Raw genomic sequence first — 25,180 nt, forward strand, 5'->3', positions numbered from 1 at the left:
TAAAGAAACCAGACCTGCCACAAATCCAAAATGGATCTTGACAATTGCACTTGTGGTGGGTACTGTGGGGACAAAGTGTGGGGGTCAAGAAAAGGGTATTTTAGTGGGTGAGAACATTATGGGGCTTCAATATAGGCACAATTTCTGTGTTTTTGTCTTAATATATACTGTATATCCCTCTGACTGTCTTGAAAAGTTAGACTGTGCCATGACCCTGCTTACTTCGCTGGGGCTGGGAGGCAATTAGGACTTTTGATATGGAGATTCATTAATTCTTTGTATCCTCTTGCTATAAGGAAAAATAAGATCTAACAAAAGTACGCATTAATTCACTTAAGAGTTTTAATGATGTAATACTAGGTCAGGATGCTTTTCCAGTTAAACTGTACCCCACGTGTATAAAGCCAGAATTTACAAAATTATCTGTAAATTGGTAACCTGCATACAAATAACTAGTATATCTGATATATATATATATGTATATATATATATATATATATATATATATATATATATATATTATGTGAAAAGAGATCTGGACAAAAATCTAGTCTTAGATACCTGAAAGAAAGCACTGTCGGAAAACTGCCGCCAGAGAGAGTCTGACCGGGGCTTATTCTGACAATACTTTTCATACATCTGGAAATCTTCTCTCTGCATGAAAAAAAGCTTTATTAGCATTAGATCCAAATTTTAATCAACCATGATTTCTTAAGATTCACACAAAGACAGTGTAAAATCACCATAAATGTGTTTTTCTCTTTTTTTTTGGCTTGTCTATATGAGTGGGTGTTTAGTGGAAATGAACAAATTGATTCAAAGCATATTGAATTTGTTTTGAATTGTTAAAAAAAAAATCTTGAAAATTGTAGCATTTGATTTGCTCAAATTTAGCAAAAATCTTTCAAAGCCTGAGAAGGGCTTTAAAAATATATGAATATATGTATTTGCCTTGTCTGTCACCTATACAGCTACGGCAGCTCCATGCATGGTCCTGCACTGACAACCTCTCTCCGACTCTGTACTTCTCTTCTTCTGTGCCTCTGGTGCTGAGCAGGCCTCACTCAACGTCAAGACATGAGTCTGCCCAGAAGTCATGATGTCATGTGGAGATTCAGCATCACATGAGGCCTAGGGAGCGCCAGCGACCCTGACCAGCGAAGACTGGAGAGAAGACTGGAGCTGAAGAGAGCCAGTGCAGCTGCCACAGTGGGACATGTAAGCGGCATGGTGAGTATAAAACTTTTATTTTTTACTTTTTTACTCCTTTTTTTTTATTAAGTTCTTGGGTCTGGAGTGACATTGGAGCATAAGAAATGTCTTTTATTGACATCGGAACACACTCCATAATGCATCGAATGGATTTTATGCTAATCGAATTTCCATAAAAAAATTTGAGCAAATGTATGTGTTTGCAACTTGTAATAATATAGTTCCTCCAGAAGGAGAGCTAATAAAGTCTAGAAGTTGTTGGAATGTTGTAGTATGATTTTGGTTGTATTTTGTATCAAAATTAAGATATACAGTACGTAGGTCTACCAATATTAAGTCTCCCCATTCTATGGCCAAATTATTTCAGGGCATTGTCCCAAAATAAGGAGTGGGTACAAAATTGCAGTTCAGGTCTTTTCTTTTATCACGAAGGAAAAAGTTCTCTGGGTGAATCTGAACTCTATGTTTGTGCACCCTGCGGGGACTTTGTTAGCTGCTTCACCGGTTGCCCTTACACACACTTCTCTCTCAAGTTGTTTTAATGTTAAAACTGACTTACAACCAGAAAAAAAAGTATCCCCAGAGGTTTCACCGATATTACGTTATCCTTTAAAGAGACACTGGCAATGTTCACCTTACTATCGTGTGCATCTACAATAGCTGAAAAGTATATTTATAGGATATTTATTTGCACATAAAAAGTGAAATGAGAGAGTGAGAAAAAGGCAGTGGAAGAATGAGGCTAAGATACATAAAGTCATTCTAGTTTATTTGTTCTGAGGGCTGAACGTAGATGATTAAATCTTGATGCACTTATATACTTCTCTTAATAAATTCTTTACTTACCCTTTCTAAAAAACAATAACCAACTCTTTCCGGCGCTCCGATGCAGCTCTCAAGGTTCAGAAGAAAAACTCTGTTTAAAATCAAGCAAAAAATGGATATTAAATGAGGAGACTTTTATCAACTATCCAATTCTAAGCCCGTTTTCTTGTATTTGGTAATCGAGCTCTGTTCACATAAGTCATTCCTCAGAACAAAGGATTGGGTAGCAGAACAAACTGCTGTTATATTTCACTTGTTGGACATCACATAAAATTGTTGCTGCTTTTCCCAGACAATCAATACTTTTCACAAAATGTTACATTCCTGATCTCTGAATATCATTAACCTTTCTTTTTACTATAATTATATTATATTTTCTCTATTTGGACAGTTCCTACAGCAATGCCATCCTATTAGCCAAGTCTTCTGTCTGACTTACCCAGCAACTGGTCTGAAAACACTACATATAGTGGGATTTATGAAGCAACTGGACCACCAGCATTTGTAATAGAAATACACATTGCCTTGGCAAGTTTTCTGCATGTTCAGTGCTAATACAATCAGTGATAACAGCTAAATATCATCTCTTCATACTATATGCACGTCCATGAAGGACCAATTTCAGGATGACTAGAAAACTTGGCTAACTAGGGGCAGTTGCGGCCTGGCGGTGGGCCAATGCCCCCAGGGACAGTTTCCTATTAGCTTTTAGGGCCAGAAAGGCTGACTATAAAATGAGAAAAGTGGGGAACTGCCTGGTGACTAAACCTGCTTGGAATCAGATGGCCACCCACACTGCCAACTATGTGTCCTCAAAGGGGGGCAGCAGCGGCCACAGTTACTGTTAGCATGGGGGAGGCAGGGCAATGTTCTTTCACCAGCAGAGGTTAGATAATGAGCTACACTTTAGAGGGCTTGTTATCCCTTCTCCTCTTTGCATATCACAGCAACAGTAAGATGTGCACAAAAAGAGGATACATGTACCCGCTAAACTGTAACCTGCTGCTCAATATATTGGCTTTATATAAAAGTTTATTACTGTTAAACGAGGGAGGGAATGTGCATGCCAGAAACAATGGCTCAAAAGAGTGGCCACCTCTCCTCCAGACAGTAAGTAAAATGGGGTACACATGTAGCCTTAGCATCCTCTATATGTTAGACAACAGGAGGGGAAGGATGATCCTAGCTGCCGACCAGAGGGGCTGTGTCTGAGAAGAACCCTCAGTTTCTGGGTGTCTCTTTAGAGGACATAAAATTACTAATAAATATATATTTATAGTACAACTACTGCTCCATGGCTCCATAATACCCATCTAATATATAATTACCAATCAGCTCTGTCACAGCTTCCGGTGATTGTGTCGCTATCCCACAATCCACCGTGGCCGTAAGGCCTCAAACTGCGCCTCCACAACTGACTAAAAAGGCACTGCTATTCTGTCAGGAGATCAGCGGCTCATCTCCCGCTGCAGGAAGGTCAGCGGTGATGCAGCCGGGAGATGAGCGGCGCCAGACGCTCATTTCCTGGCTGCTCGCATTGGAACTACGCCAACCACCATATTGGAACACCCAAGTTATGAGTATTCCGATATGGCAGCCGGGATTCATATCCCCCGTAAAGCTGGGCAGCACCAATCATTGGCTGAGAGGCGCTGGCGCTCAGCCAATGAGCGGCGTGGGATTCAAATCCCCTCCCCTGCCGGCTGAGCCAATGAGCGTTGCAGCATGAGATTTGAATCCCCAGCCAAGCTGCGTGGCACCATTTATTGGCTGAGTGCCTCTGGCCTCAGCCACTGAGCGGCACAGGATTCAAATCCCCTGCCAAACCCGCGCGGCTCTGCTCATTGGCTGAGCCACCCGCTGGCTGAGCCTTGGCAGGGGATTCAAATCCCGTGTGGCACCGCTCATTGGCTCAGCCGGCAGGGAGCTCAGCCAATGAGCAGTGCCGCATGGCTTTGAGCGGCGCGGGATTCAGGCTATGTGCACACGATGCAGATTTTCCCGCGGATCCGCGTTTTTGACGCTGCAGATCTGTAGCAGTTTTCCATCCGCTATGCACATGCTGCGGAAAAAAAAAGCGCTGAAACACAGCGGTGTTTTTTCCGCAACATGTCAATTCTTTGTGCGGATCTGTAGCGTTTCTGCACCCATTCATTGAGTCAGGCACATCCACAGCAAAACCGCTGATGTAAAAAAGATCTGCGGTTTAGCTGCAGATGAAACACTGCAGATCGGGAGGAGGGAAGTGTGTGGGCGGAGTGTGGGCGGTGACTGTGTGCGTGTCTGTGTGTGTGGGCAGGGTCTGCAGGCTGTCTGTGGGTCTCCGGGGGTCTGTGGCGCTGTCTGATGCTGTGCGGTGCTGTCCAGGGGTCTGCGGCGCAGTCTGGGGGTCTGCGGTGCTGTCTGGGGCTCTGTGGCGCTGTCTGGGGGTCTGCGGGCTGTCTGGGGAGTCTTTGGGGTGTGTGTGTGTGTACAGGCATCGTCCAATGGGACTACAAGTCCCATCTGGCTATGCCTGCTACAGTGACAGTGATTGACACATTAGCCAATGATGGGACAGTAGTAGTCCCATCATCCGGCTAAGTTGTTGAATGTAAAAAAAACAAACACGCATATACAGTACATACTACATACAGTACATACTACATACAGTACATACAACATACAGTACATACAGTACATACTACATACAGTACATAAAGTGCAAACTACATACAGTACATACCACATACACTACATACAGTACATACTACATACAGTACATTCTACATGCAGTACATACAACATACAGTACATACAACATACAGTACATACACCATACAGTACATACAGTGCATACAACATACAGTGCATACATCATACAGTACATACAAACATACAGTAAACACAGTACATACAGCATACAATGCATACAACATACAGTACATACAACATACAGTACATACAGTACATACAACATAGAGTGCATACAACATACAGTACATACAGTGCATACAACATACAGTGCATACAGTACATGCAACATACAGTGCATACAACATACAGTACATACAGTGCATACAACATACAGTACATACAGTGCACACAACATACAGTACATACAACATAGAGTACATACTCACAATCACCTTCATCCCGAAGCCATTGATCTCCTGTAAAAGAATATTGAAATATTAAACCAATAATATACTCCCTGATCTGCAGAAATCCAATTAATATGAGGGTCCCACGATGATCTCCCGAGGAGAGCTGCCACATCAGCTGATGTGACCGCTCTCCAGGGGCTCCGGGATACAATGACGGAAGGTATTCTTCCGCACTGTATCACTCCGCCACTGTGAGTATAGTTCATACTCTCACTTGCGGCACTGTTGCGTGGGAAAATTCCCACGAAGCATTGCCATAAAGTGAGAGCAATGAACTTCAGGTAACCTCTTCAGTGATGCACTGCAGGAGCCATTGTCTCCTGTCAGTGTGTCACTGAAGGTCTATAGAGCTGTCACATCTCCTGATGTGACAGCTCTATAGGGGAGATCGTCGTGGGACACTTGCTATTAATTGGACTGCATCAGACAGGGAGTATATGGTTGGTTTATTATTTTTAATTTTTTGCAGGCGATCAAGGGCGTTGCAGGTGTTGTTGTAAGGTTGGTGAAATTAAGAATATTAAAATACTTTTTTCTGGCTATGTCTTTTTTTTAACTCTTTCACTATAATAGGATTAATAATGGATAGGCGTCTTATTGACGCCCCTCCATTATTAACCGTGTAGAAAGATTGGTTCTGTTACCGGATCTATGTACTAAGCATAATTCAGTTACAGTATCTATGTAGTAAACTTGTTTCTGTAACCATATCTCTATCTTGCACTTGTGTTTGTAACCAAATCTACACAGTATGCTAGGCTCTGTTACTACATCTATGTAGTAAGTTTGGTTATTTTACTGTATTTGCATACTATTTTTCCCAACACTTTACAAGTTTCTTTGCATTTTGATTTTGTTCCCTTACTGACACTGTATCTTTTTAGTGAGCTTGGATCAGTTACTATATCTTCATAGTAAGTTTTGTTCTGCACTAAATTAGTCATTTTGAATCAAATCTTTGTAGGGAACTTGATTATGTTACTGTATCTATGCAGCAAGCTTTAGATATTTGCTGAAACTTATTATGACTGTTTGAGGTATCGATCAAGTTACCTCTACAGTGAGTTTCAAATATTTGACTACTACTAGCTTTTATTTGGGATAGTGCTCCACATCAGAAACAGTCATCTAGTAATTTCATACATATCATTATGTCATTATGTGCTGTCGATAGCAGTTGACTACACTGCACCACCAACAACTAATACTAAATAAATAATAATTCCTGGTCCATCAAAATCATGAAGCTGCTATTACAACTCAATCTTGTTCCTGCACATACATATGCAATCATAACATGAAAACAATGCACCCAGCTGAATGGATTTGAAGCCGAGTTATTGGGTAGGCAGGTTACAGATGGACCGCTACCAATAGGCCAGTGTTGTGTGCTTGTTCCACTGGATCCATCAAAATGGCTAATACCCAACCTGATAATTAGTCCTCCTGGTAAGTAATTTATGATTAAAATACTTTCTCGTAAAGTATGAACCAGATGCAATAATTATGGAAAGATTATTTTTTAAAGTCTAACCAAGAAAACAAAGGTGAGATCAAAATGTGCAGCCATGAAGACAATATTGTTAAATATATTATGATCCAAACAATCTTACTTGTTATGGAAATCATATATCTGTGGCATATTTCCAAATAGAATATTCTTTGTGTTCCTCAAGGTTAATGGCAAAAAATTGAACATTTCTGGGTTTTCCATCTCAGATCTATATCCCTTCAGGAAGAAACAGAATATTTTAATATTTCAATAGCAAAAAAAATAAGTTTCTACAATCTACTACTTAGGTCCTCCTTGTCAACGTTAAGAAACCCTGGATGGAAAAGGTTAAGAGTAGAGCTGGGTAGATCATTTGAAATTTGGATTCACCAGCTTTGCCTAATTTTGCACCAAAAATATGATTTATTGATTTACAGCAATTAAATTTGCAACAAATCCCAATACTGAAAATCCTCTAATTAACCAGAAAATATGTGAATAATACACCCGACTGTGAATTGAACCCATTTTGACCTATTTAATACAAACACAACTTTATTAATGTCTAAGTGACCTCAGCTTATCTGGTTAAGGGAAAACGAATGGTAACTTGTGGTATCAACAGTGGTATTTTTGTGGCCTAATATTGAACTATTACATCAAAGAAGTGTGTGAAAAAAACATTTTTTTTACAACACACACTTTACGAGGTTGATAGAGTTGTTTAAATTTCTGGACTATGGAGATTTTTTTTTTCATTTAGCTAAAAAAAAAAGAATTGCCCGTCTCACAGGTCAGGAAGCACACTTTTTGTCACACACACAAGTCTTGGTTCTAGGATTTTGGTTTAGTAGTAAAATTAGCACTGAGGGGTTTAATATTGCCCTCCTTGTTTGCAGCGTATGAAGAATAAAAAAGTTTGTTATTAACGTGCTTGTTACTGCAATATATGCAGATCAATCAATTCACGATCACGTTACGTGACTATGCAGGTACTGCACTTCTCTGCATCAAATGAATCTTTGGTTTATTATTCACAACAGAGTACGACTCCCATTTTGAAACTGATTCACCACTGAAGTGGCACACCATAATCTACCTCAATGTAGTATAAACTATGCACTCTTTCCTCCTCCCTCTATCCTGGAAAAGGCTAAATAGGCACTGCCTCCATATTTTAAACTTGCTAAAATAGTCCACCTTGATTGGATCTGCTAGACCATGTGATGTGACATAGCTGCAAGGCATTATGAAGAAGCCGCTTGGCCATGATTGATGTTATTAGCCCACTCACTAAATATTCAGCACTGTGTGAAATGGTGCAGGCATTTTCTTTTGATGATCCTGCAGAGTGTTCAAATTTGGGTGGACCTACCAATTTTTCTAAATTTTGCTCAAAGTCGAAACTTTGTGGATCAATCCACTTATCTCTAGTTAAGAGTACTCCTAGGCAACCATTCGGTGCCTGGATTGACAACAGATCCAAAATGACAATGCAATTAACCAAGGAGCCATTTTACAAGACATTCTAGATGGTGCTGGATGTTAACCAAACTAAAAGTTCTGCTTAACTCCAATATGGCCTGCAACAATCTGAACTATTATAAATAGGAAACAATGAGGAGACTATGCATCTCCCATTGTGCACTACTGCAATTTTTTTTTAAATGTTCATTTTACAAATATCAAAGTGTCACATAACTGTATCAGCCCTTTTGACCTCTTAAAATTAGTACTTGCAAATACAATGCAAAGTAATAGTGCAATTCCAGCTCATACCAATCCCAGGAAACCACATGACCCCTAAAACAGCACCAGAAAGTCGCTGGTTACATACCAATAAAATAGTGTAAAGCTCTTCCACATAAATCCTCTCAGTCTCTACTAACTCATGGATGACGTGTCTGAAACAAAACAAAATCAGATAAAATCTCTTATATTTGCATACAATCTATAAATAAAACATTTCCAGTGCAGGGAAGTGTAGAACAAAGGCGGGAATGTAAAAGTTTCTTTGACACATTTCATAAAGTATATATTTTATTCCAGTACAATAGATTTAGTCTGACCTTTTCTTTTTATTTATCTTATTTTAGATAAATATCCATAAATTATTTTGATTGTTTGGGCTTAAAAGAATTTAGATTTTTGAAATTTCCTTATTCTTCCAAATTCTATGTTTGATTTTGCAGTGGTGACCTTGCCATACATATAATTAGGGTCAGGCTGCATAAGTCAACCTAGATCTTTACGTCTTACAAATATTCACAAGGTCAGTAGATAATGTCTGCATCTTACATCCCTACAAATCATTTTTTATGACAAGCCTACAACCTGCAGTAACCACCGATCGACCAAACCGCTGCATGACCAGCTCTACCCTCGCCTACTGTATCCTCACCCATCCCTTGTAGATTGTGAGCCTTCGCGGGCAGGGTCCTCTCTCCTCCTGTACCAGTTATGGCTTGTATTGTTTAAGATTATTGTACTTGTTTTTATTATGTATACCCCTCCTCACATGTAAAGCGCCATGGAATAAATGGCGCTATAACAATAAATAATAATAATAATTATTAGAAACTACCGAATCATTGCAGGAGTGTGCTTAACTTCATTCCCTCTCTGGCAATGAACACCTCATTTTGGTCAATGTTGACCTCACTATGAGCAAATTCCTTTTTAGCCTCACTCGTCTTCTGCCACTCAGTCTTTACTTTTAATTTTACGTAGTACTGATCCAAATTGTTTAGTATAACTGGGTTGAAGTTGGTTGATCGTTAGATTGTGAAATTCTTTATAGAAAAAGGACGCAACAATTACCCTTTAAGTATATCCAAACTATCCTCGCTTTCTGATATAAAAAATTGCAACGAGTTTCTTTTCTCTTGATAGTCATGCATCACTTCGATCTGAAACGACAGAGGAAAAAAAAAATAATACGAAAAATAGAACATTGTTCACATTTACTATATCAATGTATACAAAACCTATAGTTACCTATAGTAACCAATAGTTACAATCCACATTTGACAATAACTTGGTTTTGGCTCTATTATGATATGTTCTAGAGTATGTGACGCATTTCAGAAACTTTTATGAAATTAATTTTGCCCCCCAAATAGTAGGATCAGAGCAGCAGACTCTGAATAAGATTGTTTTCCCATGGGATCATAAAAAATCAGATATGGTTTTGCCATAAGGTTGTAAACAAATCATGAAAAAAAAGATCTATCAAACGGGCCAGCAAGGACTAGCAATGAGTATGCCATGAAGTATGTTAGCAAACACCATGGATGGAAGTTCAACACATCAATAGCCAACAAAATCATTACTGAAGAAGATAACGCACAATGTCATCCAGTAGAGAAGAGGTTGTATTCACACCGGGAACAAACAGAGTGCGTGGATAGTAGGTGAATGAAGTAAATAACTATTTTTTTTCTTTAGCTCTCAATAAGAGTTTTGGGTAGGATGGAACAAGTATTAAAGCATGAACAGTGACCTCAAGGTCCACTTAGACTGGAAGATTCCTTCGATTTCACTATAATCTTGCAATCTAATCAAGCTGCCGATCACCTGAAGAATGAGCAAAGTGCTTTTCTATTGGGTGGAATGATTTTTTGTGCTGAACAAAACATCATCGTTCTTAGCAGCGCGTCGTCCTGTGTCCTGCTGCTGAAAACAAAGGCAGCCTATGATCGCTTAACAAACTATTAAAGATCATTCAGCGTGGATAAGTGGCGCAGTCTACCTTTATCAACAGGTTATTGAACGACCACTGATTGGTAAATAATGACCAATTGATGATTGTTTAATGTTGCAAAACCAAGTGTGAACACACCCTAAAAAGTATTTTGATGTCATAATCAATCAATACTCTGAGTGTTTTTGGTCACTTAACCACTTCCCTAACTTATCAACCATGCAATTTGGCTGCTAGCATCCTGATACACGATGTACATGAAACATATATTTCTTATTAAAAAAATGGATTTCCTGGTAATAGCACAGGAGTGAATGTTTTCCTGAGAGTTCTATTCCCACAATTCATCATTCTCCCTTATGGAATCCAGATAATATGGAAAGTTACATAATTATATCTATGATGGATGAAAACTGCTTGTCATAGACTAGCACCTTTTGTACAAATCCTTGGTTTTAACTATGTATATTTGGTATCTGTCTGAAAATGTTATACTTACCTCAATAAAATCTACAAATATTCAGTTGTTGACCATTAAATTATTTTTTATTATTATTATTATTATTATTATTATTAAAGAGGTTATCCACTTCTTTTGCATTGATGATCTATCCGTAGGATAGGTCATAAATGTTTGATTGGTCAGGGTCCGACACCTGACACCCCCACCTATCAGCTGTACTCGGTGACTGCGGCGGTGGCCGCAACTGCTCGATTGTAGAGCTGCTCAATGAAAATTTAATGGACAACCTCTTTAATTCCTTGTAACTAGAACATACTCTGGAGTGTAATAGCATTTTATAAGATCCTGTTGGAAATATCTTATTTGCACTAAACAGGGACAGGACTGTGATGCGTTATTCCCAATTGTGTTTGGACTCAGAAACTTTCATACATAGTCTCAATTATAGAAAAGTAAAACTAGTTTTACAATGTTTGTGTAGCTGGGGAAATTAATCTGCAGTAGGTTTTTTATGCTATGTTCACACGATGTATTTTTGATGCATTTTTTTCTGCAGGCAAAACCTTCTCGAAGATGCTACAAAAAAAAGGCCGGTTTTGCTGGCTTTTTTGCTGTGCTTTTGTTGTCTCTTGTGCATGCTGATAAAGTTGAGTGCCCCCCAAAAAATCATGATGACAACTTCCTTAAGGTCTCTGCACCAAAAAGACAGCAAAACCTGACACCTGCTAAAGTGTTATTAAAATTGGGGGGAAATATTAGACAAGAAATGTTTTAAAAAATCAAATAATTGAATAATAAATACCGTAATTTCAGGAATGATAATTTATCTATTAAATGTATTTGATAGGTACAAAGTTTGTACGGTTTAGAGTGGAAGTGGCAAAACTTTATTTATATGAATTTACATTTTATGGAGCCCTAGCTATAATGAAAGAGCAGGGAATCGGGAACATACATATGTGCTGAGCAGAGAACTTTATTGCAAATTTTTGGCACATGCCTGTTTAAGTTTCTTCAGGACCCCATAATAGTGGTATCAGCTGCATTTAAAGAAGTGTTCTCGAGTTTAAAAGTTATCCCGTATTCTCAGAATAGAGAATATCTTTCTAATTGCCTCTGACCGCCATGGCACCCACCGATCCTGAGACCTGGGGCTTTCAAGAGCTCTGGCTGAATGCTGAATGAAACGGCGGTTAACCATTACCGCTCCATTCATTCTTAATTGCAGTGGCGAAGCGCTCGGATGATTTTCGGCACTCCGATCAGAATGAACAGTCAGTGCACATGATCGACCTCTGTTCCGTGCAGCCCGGGCTCTTCAGAGCCCCAGTTCTCGGGATTGCTTGGGGGCCACTTCAGTCAGACCTCAGCAATCAGAAAGTTATCCCCTATCCTTTGAATGGTAGATAATTTTGAAACTTGAGAACACCCCTATAAGACCTCAATGCACATTAGATTAATGAGGGTGGAACCTGACAGTTTTGGTTGGATTGATCAACCATATTAGGTGTATGGCCCCCAAATGCCCAATCATTTTGTTCTCCAGGTAGATCTACTGCCAGAGATATCTGTCAGGAGCTTGCTCCGCTGTCCCCATAGAGAACATATGAACCCTCTGCAGTGTGTGGAAAAGTCTGGAAACATAGCTATAAGCCAAGCAACCCTACAGCCATCTCATAGGTGCTTGTAGTGAATGACTGCATTTGCTCCACAGCCATGACATCTTTGTACATGACCATGCTATGTATCCCCCTCCATCCTGGTCTGTGCTCTGGTAAACCAGTAGATCAAGATTAACTACAACATTGTATTCCAATTCCACTGGAATAGTAAAAAGTTTGTGCACTTTGCAAAATAATTTGATATTTTCTCTAGGATTTGTTTGCTTTATATAGATTCTCGACATGTGAATTTTGTTACCTTGCGAGAAGTTTGCATTTTTCTCGTGGTCCTTTTTCCAGGCAATGTTATGTCAAATGAAAACTTCAGACTTGAATTGAAATCCATACCTTTATTTCAAAATAAAGTAAACTTTATTACAGTTGTCTGGTGATTAGAAGCAAAAAATTACAGCATTCCCAATATAAGAATGCAGAATCAAAACGTGAATGAGCAAAAAAGTACAGTTTAATGTTTATTCATCTTTACATTCATGTTATGTGATGTAAAATTATATAAAGGTTACAATTACAATTACTATTCCCAATGAATATGAGCAAATTAAACTAAGGAATGGCATTGCAGCATTCATGATTCAAAATATAAACATTTTGGAGCAGTGATTGGGTGGAATTTATTAAGATCTGCATTATTTATTCCGGTATTACTAAAAATCATGCTTGAATGATATGTGCCTAGTTGTGCTTGCTGTTCCTGCACCAGGAAATTAGACATACGCAAGCCTGAATCTGCACAATCATTTACAACACTTTCTAGAGTAAATTATAGCAACTTTGTAAGACTGTGTGTGCCTCCCTCTTCCTATAAACTATTAAAGATGACCTTTCACCAAATTGTTAATGTTGAATTGGACACGTGATGTAATAGTTTCTGCAGAGTGGAATAAAACATTTTTGCTTTTTTATTTCACCTCTCCTTTGCAGAGATATTAGCAATCAAATATGTGGCACCTAATGAGTTAAGTCCATGTGGGTGTTATCAGATAGCTTTTACTGGGGGCGTGTACTTCTGCCTCCTATATGATGCTGACCAATCATGAGCAGGCAGGAATGTAGAAGTGCAGAAAGACCTGTGATGATGTCATCAGGGTCACATGACCTGAGTCCACAAATTCTACCAGCCAGAGTGTGCAGTCTAAATAAGAACTTGAAATATATTACACAGCACAGAAGTTATGGAAATATTAACTGGAATTATTAGCTCCACACTTCTGTGTTTGTAATATATCTCCAGTGCTTATTTAAGCTGCACATTCTGGCTGGTTGAACCTGTGGACTCAGGTCTTGTGACCATGATGACATCCTCACAGGTCCTTCAGTACTTCTACATTGCTTCCTGCTTATGATTGGTCAGCAACATAAAGAAGGCAGAAGTACATGCCCCCAGTGAAAAACATCTAATTACACCCACTTGCACTTTACTAAAGTTAAGTCATTAAGTGTCAAATATTTGATTGTTAATATCTCCACAATGGAGAGGTAAAATAAAAAAAAATGTTTTGTTCAGCTCTGCAGCCACAATTACATGGTGTGTCCAGGTTAACAAGAACCATTTGGGGAAATGTCTTCTTTAAGAAAAGTGCCATGAGCAGCAAAAAAGACACAAATACAGGATGTGCCACAATTAGCAACTCTTTATGAAAGAACACTAGCATAGAGGTAGTGGTGAATTATTGCCATTGACTTACTACTAATAGATAAAGCCAAGGTTCTTTTTATGCCAAAGAGGAGAAGACATATAAGCTGGGGTTACACGATGACTTTGGCGTCGACACTTGTCACATGACCAAAGTTCGTCAGGTGTCGCTACTACATAGCAGCAACATGCAAGAGAATGGGGTCACATTGCTACCCTGGGCGTACTGTGACAAGCAAGTTGTGGCTGCAGTATCCTCAGGGTTTCAAGGTGACCCATTCACTTGTATTTTGCTGGGATGTAGCAGCAGCACCTAGCAGACTTTGGTAATGTGAAAGGTGTCACAGCAAAAGATGTCATGTATCCCCAGCCTAATTTTCAACCTACAGAAAGGTAATTAGCCTAATCGTTTCTGCCTGTAAGTTAGCAATATACCTTATCAAAGAGACATCAGTAACAAGTAGGGTGCATGAACAGAGAGTAGTACAAATACATTTAGGGGAATAGACCTTGTGTCTATCTGGTAAGGAGGTAGAACCCTGCTGTTAATATACTAATTTATATTCTGTTTGTGCAGATACATTATATACTGGAAACATCTTTAGAACGTGCAGATTCAGGATCTAATTCTATACGAAGTTCAGACATTATATAAACAATTTACCATGCTTTGGAGAAAAAAGAGGTGATCTAGCTCTAGGGGGATTCTCAGGACGAGGAGCTACTAATTGGACTGGCCGCACTTGCTTATCAGCCAACTTCTTGAGACAACTTTGCCGGTTTTCAAAGAGTTCTCTGACGTTCTCAATCTTGGCTTGGACAGCTTGAATTTGAGCCTAATAAATCAGAGAAATACAAACATTTATGGAGGCTCCTAAACTGCCACGAATTATAATGAAATACTGTCAAGAAATTGTCAAAAGCAGCAATAATAAGTCAAATTCTGTAAAGAATTCCAGGAAGCTGGAAATAGACCAGATCAGACTATTCTTCATTAACACAGTCTTTCTGGAAGGCAAAATATTTATTATTTAGGTCAAAGTTATAAAAGAAAATCCAAGTGATCAAATAAAAAGCCACAATTAAAAAAATATTGGCCCAGTTGCTCTTCTTAGATGAGTCTAAGGACGTTTTCAATAATATTTTGAAACTTTTCACATGGACAATTAGTTTTTTTTTTTACTGAAGACTAGTGATGATACTCGGTGGTCTCCGAGTATTTCGGCATGCTGAGAGATTTAGTTTATGTCGACGCAGCTGCATGATTTGCAGCCTGCATACATGTGGGGACTGCCTAACAAACATAATACAACATAACAAATGATAATTGCTACCTTCAACTCTTCCGTCAGAATGGACTCAAAATCATATTGTAAGGACTGTGGATCAAAACTTAAATCCAGTTCAGAGCTGTCTAGAAACTTCTCGACATCTTGTAACGCTCTCTGAGCCCCTTCTCTTGACTGGCACTTGTCCATTTGCTGGTTAGCTAGAAAGTAAGCTCCTTTATCACAGCTTTCAAGAGCCTGGAATAAAACAGCATATATGAACTTTTTTAAGGATATAAAAAAATGTGAAGAAGCTTCTAATGACAGATATTGAAAACTTCATCCTGAAAACTTAGTAAGTATAAAACTAGACCTAAACAAAGAGGAAACCTCTGACCAAGTATAAAAGCTTATGGACACTAGCACAATGCCTGCCCAGCAGTGCTTCTTTAGTATGGAGCTATGGAGGCCATCAGATAGTCTCCTCTAAAAGCAAGCACCATGTAGGAGAACATCTACACTCATACGCGTTGGTATCATTTTTCTTCTTTGTGTTTTGTGCGTAACTGTAGTACATCAAATGTCATATGCCTCTGTACGAAATCAGAAACATACACACAACTTTATGGGAGCCATTTGGCGGTGAGCCCTTAGCATGACACATATGGGAGAGCGGTGGACATAAAATCTGTTCATCATGGCAACTAAGTGAAAGAGAAATAACGCTAAAGTGTTTGCATACACGGCTTAATCCACCATTGTCCCTACCAAATAAGTGACTCTAACAATAACTAAGAAAAATAATATTTTTACAGAACCTACATTTTTAATTACTCAACAGAAATTACCATAATAAAAAAAAATCCACCTAAAATTATCTGCTGGCATGTTATGTAGACATGTTAAAGGATGAGCTGGACAGTTTGTAGAACTAGAAGTTCTTGGTATGGCACTTTTCACTTATGGGTATCGTATTTTTCCAACTATAAGACGCACTTTTTCCCCAAAAAATTGTGAGGAAAATGGGGGGTGCGTCTTATAGTTGGAATGCAGGCTTACTGGCATTGTGGTGGCGACAGAGGTGTCGGGATGATGTGGCGTGGTGAGCGGTATGTTGTGAGCAGGGTCCCTTCCACATTTGAGGTGACGCCGTGGCCCGGTATTGAAGGAGAGCAGCAGAGCTGGGTGAGTTACGGATTTCCCGGTGGCGGCGGCCATCTTCCTGAGGCCGCGCGTGCGCAGATTGAGTTTTATGCTTCCTGGGGCTTCAGGAAAATGGCCGCGGGAGGCCACACGTGCGCAGATTGAGATCGTGGCGGTCATTTTCCTGAAGCTGAGTTCGCAGATTGAGATCTCGGCTTCAGGAAAATGGCCACCGCGATCTGCATCTGCGCACGCGTGGCCTCCCGCGGCCATTTTCCTGAAGCCCCAGGAAGCGGAGTACTGAATCTGTGCACGCGCGGCCTCAGGAAGATGGCCGCCGCCACCGGGAAATCTGTAACTCACCCAGCTCTGCTGCTCTCCTTCAATACCAGCCCGCAGCGTCACCTCAAATGTGGAAGGGACCCTGGCCGCCGCTACCTGAGGAAGTGACCGCACATCTGCCGCCGCCACAGCACTGCCCCAACCTCCCCATGGACATCAGGCCATGGCGTCGCCCACCTAAGCAGGATGGGATCCTGCTCAGGTACACACCGTTCCGCCCACCGCAGCTCAGCATCACCTCACCTCTGCCCCCACCATGCCTCCTGTGACCCTGCTCTGCCACTGCCTGCCCTCAGGTAAGAGATCTTAAATTCGGACAATAAGACAGACCCCCATCTTAGAAAAAATCTTTTTTTCTGCAATTTTCACCCCAAATTTGGGGTGCGTCTTATGGTACGGTGTGTCTTATAGTCCGAAAAATACGGTATATTTCTTAGAGCAAATTCCTGATATATTTTTTATTGGTAGTAGACCAGTGCTGAATTATATCCCTAAATATAAAAATCTCAAAATTGAAAATACTGTTGTGTTAGACATTTCCCACCCTCCAAAATCTATTCTACCTGGAGTAATAAAAGGATAGAATTCCCAAGAGATGCTGCATAAATGGTGTCATAAATTGACATGTCACTTGTATAAATATGGCCTTTTATAGATTCTCGGTTATCTCTCAGCATGAATATTTATGTATACAGGTGAGAGAGAGAGACAGCTCATGGCTCAACTGAATGCAGGCAATGGGGAGGGACTGTGCCTTAAAAAATGCCCTCTATAAAGTCTGCCTCACTCCAGAAATACCTAAATAGCGATTCCCTTTCTTCTAAAGTGACTATGTGCTTCAAAATGAGAACTAGACTTTTGTAAGTTATTCCTAAATATTCATTAAAGTGCAAATGCAGAAAAAAAGTACTTTCTGCAGGTCATTATTTTAAAGGGAGAACACTTTCTGCATGGCGTTATTCTTATAGGTGAGTAAATCCACAGATGATTATTTCTATAAGTGAGTAGATCCACAAGTGATCATTTTTATAGGTGAGTACTTTCTACAGGTGAATTCGAGTACTTTTGACATTACTATACCTGGCATTGAAATATTGGAAGATTTACTGTTACCTGCTGCAGTCGAACATGTAGTTCATGTGTGGTAGATAGATGAGACAGCTTTCTTCTTATCTCCTCAGATAAGATGTCTGATGCATGCCTTAGCTCATTGCATTGCTGGCAGATTAGGTTTAGTGCATAATGATGATTTGCTGCAAGCTGGTGTCCATGTAAAATCACCATTTGTGACCGTCCCATTAATTCCTGTGAGATAACAATGGGTTACATTCAAAGTATTGACCAAACTTACATAAGATATAACTTTTTAATTCTTGACCATTTTCAAAATCTTTTGTGTAGGGTACAACCAGGGCACATGCCACAGGAGTTGGGTGCCACAATCAATGTTGGCTCGGTCAGGTATTTAAACACAGGATGAGGGTTGGGAACTAAATTTTAGGTTCAAGTGAAGTGAAGCTTAGCCTTGGTATAGAAGATTATTATGAAGAGCTTTATAGAAGACATGGTATAGATGAGCAGTCATACCTTTGACCTCTCTTCAATGTTACCCAGTTCTACTATTCTCTGCTTGACCTCAGATATATTCTCTCCTGTATCAGGAACACCGGTTTGTTGTGCCATCAAAAAGTCAGTAGCATTCTTCAGCTATAATAATAACATAGTATGTATACAGTATATTACATTCAGGGAATATGACACACTATTTATTTCATGCTCTTTTTATTATTACCTTTCAGTATCATTTTATATGTTCTATTTGTATCGGTCCTTTGTCAGCTACATGGAATATCCTCTATGCAGTTGTTAGACGAGTGTGTAACAATAAATATCTAGCCCAGTACTAATAGAAAATATACTTATGTTAATCCATATATCTACTCTAGTGCATAAATATAATAAAGACAAACAATATAACCACCAAGACAATACAAAAATAAAACCCTTAAAACCACCTTCAGATAGATATATTATTATTATTTATTATTATTATTATAGCGCCATTTATTCCATGGCGCTTTGCATGTGAGGAGGGGTATACATAAAAACAAGTACAATAATCTTGAACAATACAAGTCATAACTGGTACAGGAGGAGAGAGGACCCTGCCCGCGAGGGCTCACAATCTACAAGGGATGGGTGAGGATACAGTAGGTGAGGGTAGAGCTGGTCATGCAGTGGTTTAGTCGATCGGTGGTTACTGCAGGTTGTAGGCTTGTTGGAAGAGGTGGGTCTTCAGGTTCTTTTTGAAGGTTTCGATGGTAGGTGAGAGTCTGACATGTTGTGGTAGAGAGTTCCAAAGTAGGGGAATGCATGGGAGAAATCTTGTATGCGATTGTGGTAAGAGGAGATAAGAGGGGAGTAGAGAAGGAGATCTTGTGAGGATCGGAGGTTGCATGCAGGTAAGTACCGGGAGACGAGGTCACAGATGTTTGGAGGAGACAGGTTGTGGATGGCTTTGTACGTCATGGTTAGGGTTTTGTACTGGAGTCTCTGGGTGATGGGGAGCCAGTGAAGGGATTGACAGAGGGGAGAGGCCGGGGAATAGCGGGGGAGACAGGTGGATTAGTCGGGCAGCTGAGTTTAGAATAGATTGGAGGGGTGCGAGAGTGTTCGAGGGGAGGCCACAGAGCAGGAGGTTACAGTAGTCGAGGCGAGAGATGATGAGGGCATGGACTAGGGTTTTTGCAGATTCTTGGTTTAGGAATGTACGGATCCGTGAAATATTTTTGCGTTGAAGGCGGAAGGAATACATGAAATATGAAATGCATGTTGGGGTGCTTTCACAGGGATACTACAGGGGACAGCAGATCGTGTGGTTAGCTGAACTCCTGAACTGGTTAAAACTGCTTCAATATCTTATTAAACAGTGCAGGTTTTTTCCTTGCTGGCAGTGCACGTCTTAAACATCTTATTAAACAGTGCAGGCTTTTTCCTTGCTGGCAGTGCAAGTCTTAATCGGGTCAATTGACAACCTGGATTGTCTCAGCTGTTCAGTGTTGACCACTCCCCTCTGCTATATATGCTCACTGCTGGCACTTGGGAAATGCTAGTGATAGTTCTTACTACCTAGTTAGGAGTTGGAGGGGAAGTTCGTGTTTGGAGAAGGAATTTGGAAAGTTGGTCAGGTGATAGTTGCATGGAGTTTGTTTGTGTGAACATCCTCATTCTCTATTTGGTTTCTCCTTCATATATCTCCACTGTGTTTCACTCTGTTGTTTGGCGAGTGTATTTTGCATGATTGTAATTTTATTTTATCACGGTCTGTATTCCATTCTTTGTCTGGTTAGTATTATCCTATACACTTTAGTCTCAAACCTCTCTGACTGGGGGAGGGAACAGATCAGGGTTAATACAGGAGAAATGCAAGGCAGGTGAATCTGGCGTGTCCACCTTCAGGAGTAGTCTGGGAGACAGAGATAGACTAGGGCGCCACTAGTTTGAGGGATTGGGTAGGTGCCCACAGTCCCTAGTCACTCCGTGACAGGTGCTTTGTGTGGCTAGCCGTATAGTTGTCTGACCATGTCTACAGGTAAACATTAAGTACTATTTGGGACATATGATTTGTACTGAATTTGTGAGTCATTGTGTATTATGATGCTGCTTATCCTGTATTGAGTTATGTAATAATTTTATCCTGTGGATGTCATTATGGATTATACATAATATATTGCAGGCAGGGTCAGACTGGCCAAATGGAGGACTGGAGGATTTTCCAGTGGGCCTAGGCACTGACACCTGCTGACACAGTGAACATAAGACGTGTGCCAGTGATGTCTATGCTGACCACTCTCCTGGGTTGCCTAACTATGGGAGAAGCATTGACACGATAAGCCATCAGGGTGCAACAGCGTTGTTTTTCTTACAAATGGTGAGAAGCAGTCTATGGCTACTATCACACATCAGGTATTTGCTGTCAGGCATAATCCGCTGGATCCGTTTTTTTCTCATAGAGTTCTATTAACACCGGATTGTGCTTGATGGCCACACGTTTTGTCCGTTCTTTGCCGAATCCATCAAAAATATATTTTTTGGAGGACAGAGAAAAGGTCCATATGAACGTTTTTTCTGTCTGGTGAAAAAACGCCCAGCGACAGTTCCAGCGATAATCGGATTATGCCCCGTTCCTGCATTTTCAATTCTGGAGAGTCGGTCAGTCTCTCTCTATCTCTCTCTCTGATGTGTGAAAGTAGCCTATAGCAGACGATCATGTCAGCAGTAACTCACGCACTGCTCTCCTGGTTTGTCTAACTCTGGGAGGAGTGACGAGCAGTATGTTACTACTCCTCCCAGTGTTAGACAACCTGGGAAAGCAGTGTGCGCATCCCTGCTGGCACCATCATCTGCTGCAGACTAGCTAACTATGTATAAGGAACAGAGCGCTGTTCCATCTCTGTCTTCTAATCAACGCTCTCCCCTGCATTGAACAAGCTGGGAGATAGGTGCTGCCATTGATAAAGCTAACACTGATTAGCTTTGTTTGTGTCCTCTCCTCCCCCTCATCATTGCAGGCACAATGTATGGAGTAGAAGGAGACGGCTTCCAGACGCCCCCTGACGAAGCTAACGCGAAACGCGCGTTGGGGCTACAGCGTGGTGTCTCTCTGTGTGCCATCTCTGAGGGGTAAGGATCCAGGGTTTTTTCATGACTGTTTAGTATACTGCTTAGTGGTGGGAGTCTGTGTACAGGGCTCCGTTACCTGTCCACATGGACGTAATTTATGCAATTATTCAGAGCAGATATACCCAGCCTCCTTTCCTCCTGAGTGAATCTTTAGCATTATGCACTTTATGAGAATGATAATTGGCACCAGTCTTACCCCGCGCTGTTTTCTATCTGTGCTACCATAGCCATTTATCTGTCTTTCATACCTTGTTCATGTACTAATATTTATTGTGTTGTTGACATTGTGTATTATTTTTGGATTTTCAATAAAATTGAGTTTTTATGGACAATTACTCCAGTTTTTTTGCTTTATATAATGTAGTTTTGGGAGTGTCCTACACATTACCGGTAGTGGCTTCTTTCTGTATTGGGCTCCCCTATTTAGGGTTGTGAGCATGGTGCAGAAACTTCATATGATCTTCTTTAGTTTGGGCTTATTATAGGCTTCCAGCTACAGCAGCAATGACTAACGGAGCCTAACACTGAGTAAGTGCAAATGGGGGGGGATTTAGTCAGGGGTGATAGAAGGGGACGAGGCTAATTCATGAATGTATGAATGAGGGCCCCATTCCCTCATTTTTCCTTTCACCCCTGACTGACTGCACCCCCTTTCCCATATCACTCCTGACTGAGCTCCATCCCAGTTTCACACCTGACTGAGCCCCCTCCACCTGTATCACTCCTGACTGCACCCCCCTGTATCACCCCTAAATGAGCCCAATCTCCCTGAATCACCCCTGATTGCACCCTATCCCCTATATCACCCCTGACTGAGCCCCTTCCCCTGTATTATCTGACGGCACTCTCTCTCCTGTATCAACCCTGACTGAGCACTTTTCCCTTATATCCTCAACAGCTGAATCCCCTCTCCTGTATCGCACCTTACTGAGCCACCTACTCCTATCAGCCCTGACTGAGCCCCTTCCTCTTTATTATCCCACACTGCACCCCCTTCCCTGTATCACCCCTGATTGAGCCCCTTCCCCATGTTACCCCTGACTGATCCCCTTCCCTCTATATCATCCCTGACTGCACTCCCTGGCCAGTATCTTCCCTGATTGAGCCCCTTTCTACTGTATCACCCATGACTGACCACATCTGCTCCCCCTGCATCACCTCTGACTGAGCCCTCTTTCCACATATCACCCCGGACTGACTGAACCCCCTTCCCCTGTATCACCTCTGACTGGCTGAACCCCATCTCCCCATGTCACCCTGACTAAGCCACCTCTCCTCATGCATCACCCCATCTGCACCCCCTACCCCTGTATTATCCCTGACCGAGCCCCCTCCCCCTGCATTACCTGTGAGTGCGACCCCCCCCTGCATCATCCCTGACTGTGCCCTCTCCCCCTGTATCACCCCTGACTGAGCCCCTTCCCCTGTATTATCTGAAGGCACTCTCTCTCCTGTATCACCCCTGACTGAGCCCCTTCCCCTGTATTATCTGAAGGCACTCTCTCTCCTGTATCACCCCTGACTGAGCCCCTTCCCCTGTATTATCTGAAGGCACTCTCTCTCCTGTATCAACCCTGACTGAGCCCTTTTCCCTTATATCCTCAACAGCTGAATTCCCTCTCCTGTATCGCCCCTTACTGAGCCACCTACTCCTATCAGCTAAAACCCTCACGGTCGCCCTGATCCACTCCCGCCTGGACTACTGTAACGCTCTATTAATTGGCCTCCCCCTCACTCGACTTTCCCCTCTCCAGTCCATCCTTAATGCAGCAGCCAGGGTCGTCCATCTGGCTAATCGTTACTCGGACGCGTCCGCTCTTCGCCAGTCGTTACACTGGCTGCCCATTCATTACAGGATACAATTCAAAGTACTTGTTCTCACCCACAAAGCTCTCCACAGTGCGGCACCCCCTTACATCTCCTCCCTCATTTCTGTCTATCAGCCTAACAGACCACTGCGCTCTGCAAATGACTTTCGGCTAACCTCTGCACTAATCCGTACCTCCCACTCCCGACTCCAAGACTTCTCCCATGCTGCGCCAATCCTCTGGAATGCTCTACCCCAAGATATTAGGACCATCCATAATTTGCATAGTTTTAGGCGCTCGCTCAAAACACATTTGTTCAGAGCGGCCTATCACGTTCACTAATCAAAGTTATGTTATGTTTGTGTGTAGCCCATTCACTATCCCCATCTATTCCCCAACCCCTGAAGATGGCTGGACCATGATTGTAAATACATCATTGTAAATACACACCTGTACTTTGTATCTCCCCCACCTCATTGTAGATTGTAAGCTCTCACGAGCAGGGTCATCTTATTTTGCTTTAATTATTGTATTGTTAACGTTGTTACTTATGACTTTTGTGTTTGAAACTGTTAAACTGTAAAGCGCTGCGGAATATGTTGGCGCTATATAAATAAAGATTATTATTATTATTATTATCAGCCCTGACTGAGCCCCTTCCTCTTTATTATCCCACACTGCACACCCTTCCCTGTATCACCCCTGATTGAGCCCCTTCCTCCTGCATCCCTCCTGACTGAGCCCTCTATCCCCATATCACCCATAGCTGATTGAGCACTCGCTGAGCCCCCTCTCCCTGCATCACCCCCGATTGACTAAAAGTTCTTTTCCTCCAATACCAACAAAATGAGGCTCTTCATAAAGTTATGGCCTTAAAGGTGCCAGAAAGATTTCCATAAAAAGTGTATGGGGGGAATATCTGTTTTGATATCACTCCGATGTCTCCAGTGTAGGACCCCCACCGCTATTAGTGAGTAAATTCACAGAACGTATTTTCTGCAGAATTTCTACAATGGACATCCCACTGCAAAATAACAGCGGAAATATCCACACAGATATTGTACAGATATTGTGCAGGTATTGCTCAGTTTACTACTATGTAATGTCGCACCTTTACCACTGACCTAATCCTTTGTTTTCCAAAGGATGAAATTGGTGGTGAATATCCGCAGCATAAATTTACACATTGTTCATGTCAAATCTGCATTGGTCAATTCACACCGTGGACTTTCTCAGTGTATAAATGAGATGTCATAAAACCTCATCCACCACACTGGTGCTATAAACATTGATTTAAGCCTACAGCCTGCAGTGATCCTCAACCTACTGAACAGCCGCGCAACCTGCCCTACCCTCTCCTAGTGTATCCTCACCCACCCCCTGCAGACTGTGAGCCCTCGCGGGCAGGGTCCTCCCTCCTTATGTACTCGTGTGCCTTGTTATCTGCTCATGTTTAATGTATTTGTCTATATTTGCCCCGTATTCACATGTAAAGCGCCATGGAATAAATGGCGCTATAAAAATGTATAATAATAATAATAATAATACACATCAGGGGACATTTATCATTGGGTTTGTATCAAAATGTGGCGCCATATCTTTCTGTAACATTAGGAAGTGTACTACCTTATATTACACCCTGATATTAGTGTGTTTTACCGCACAACTGGGGGTCCTGTACTGATTTCCATTTAGCTACATAGTGAGTCCCGAGAATAATTTTCTCTGGTGGACCCAAGGTGCTCCAGTCCGACGCTGTGTGCAGGAGGGGGATTCCTGC

At 41.2% G+C, this 25,180-nt stretch overlaps 1 protein-coding gene across 3 annotated transcripts in view; it reads right to left on the reverse strand.

Moving 5' to 3' along the window:
- The window catches only part of MCF2 (MCF.2 cell line derived transforming sequence), a 174,016-nt gene that overhangs the window by 22,501 nt on the left and 126,335 nt on the right, over window positions 1-25,180 (reverse strand). For all 3 annotated transcript variants that reach the window (XM_069747026.1, XM_069747028.1, XM_069747027.1), the window contains 10 exons: window positions 18,497-18,616; window positions 18,023-18,214; window positions 15,491-15,682; window positions 14,821-14,992; window positions 12,762-12,850; window positions 9,496-9,584; window positions 8,513-8,579; window positions 6,797-6,912; window positions 2,059-2,128; window positions 562-654 (listed from right to left, as the gene is read on the reverse strand). In XM_069747026.1, the coding sequence (XP_069603127.1) occupies window positions 562-654; window positions 2,059-2,128; window positions 6,797-6,912; window positions 8,513-8,579; window positions 9,496-9,584; window positions 12,762-12,850; window positions 14,821-14,992; window positions 15,491-15,682; window positions 18,023-18,214; window positions 18,497-18,616 (1,200 nt within the window). The remainder of the gene's footprint in view (window positions 1-561; window positions 655-2,058; window positions 2,129-6,796; window positions 6,913-8,512; window positions 8,580-9,495; window positions 9,585-12,761; window positions 12,851-14,820; window positions 14,993-15,490; window positions 15,683-18,022; window positions 18,215-18,496; window positions 18,617-25,180) is intronic.

This window comes from Ranitomeya imitator, chromosome 2 (genome assembly GCF_032444005.1).
Source record: "Ranitomeya imitator isolate aRanImi1 chromosome 2, aRanImi1.pri, whole genome shotgun sequence".
NCBI lineage: Eukaryota > Metazoa > Chordata > Amphibia > Anura > Dendrobatidae > Ranitomeya > Ranitomeya imitator.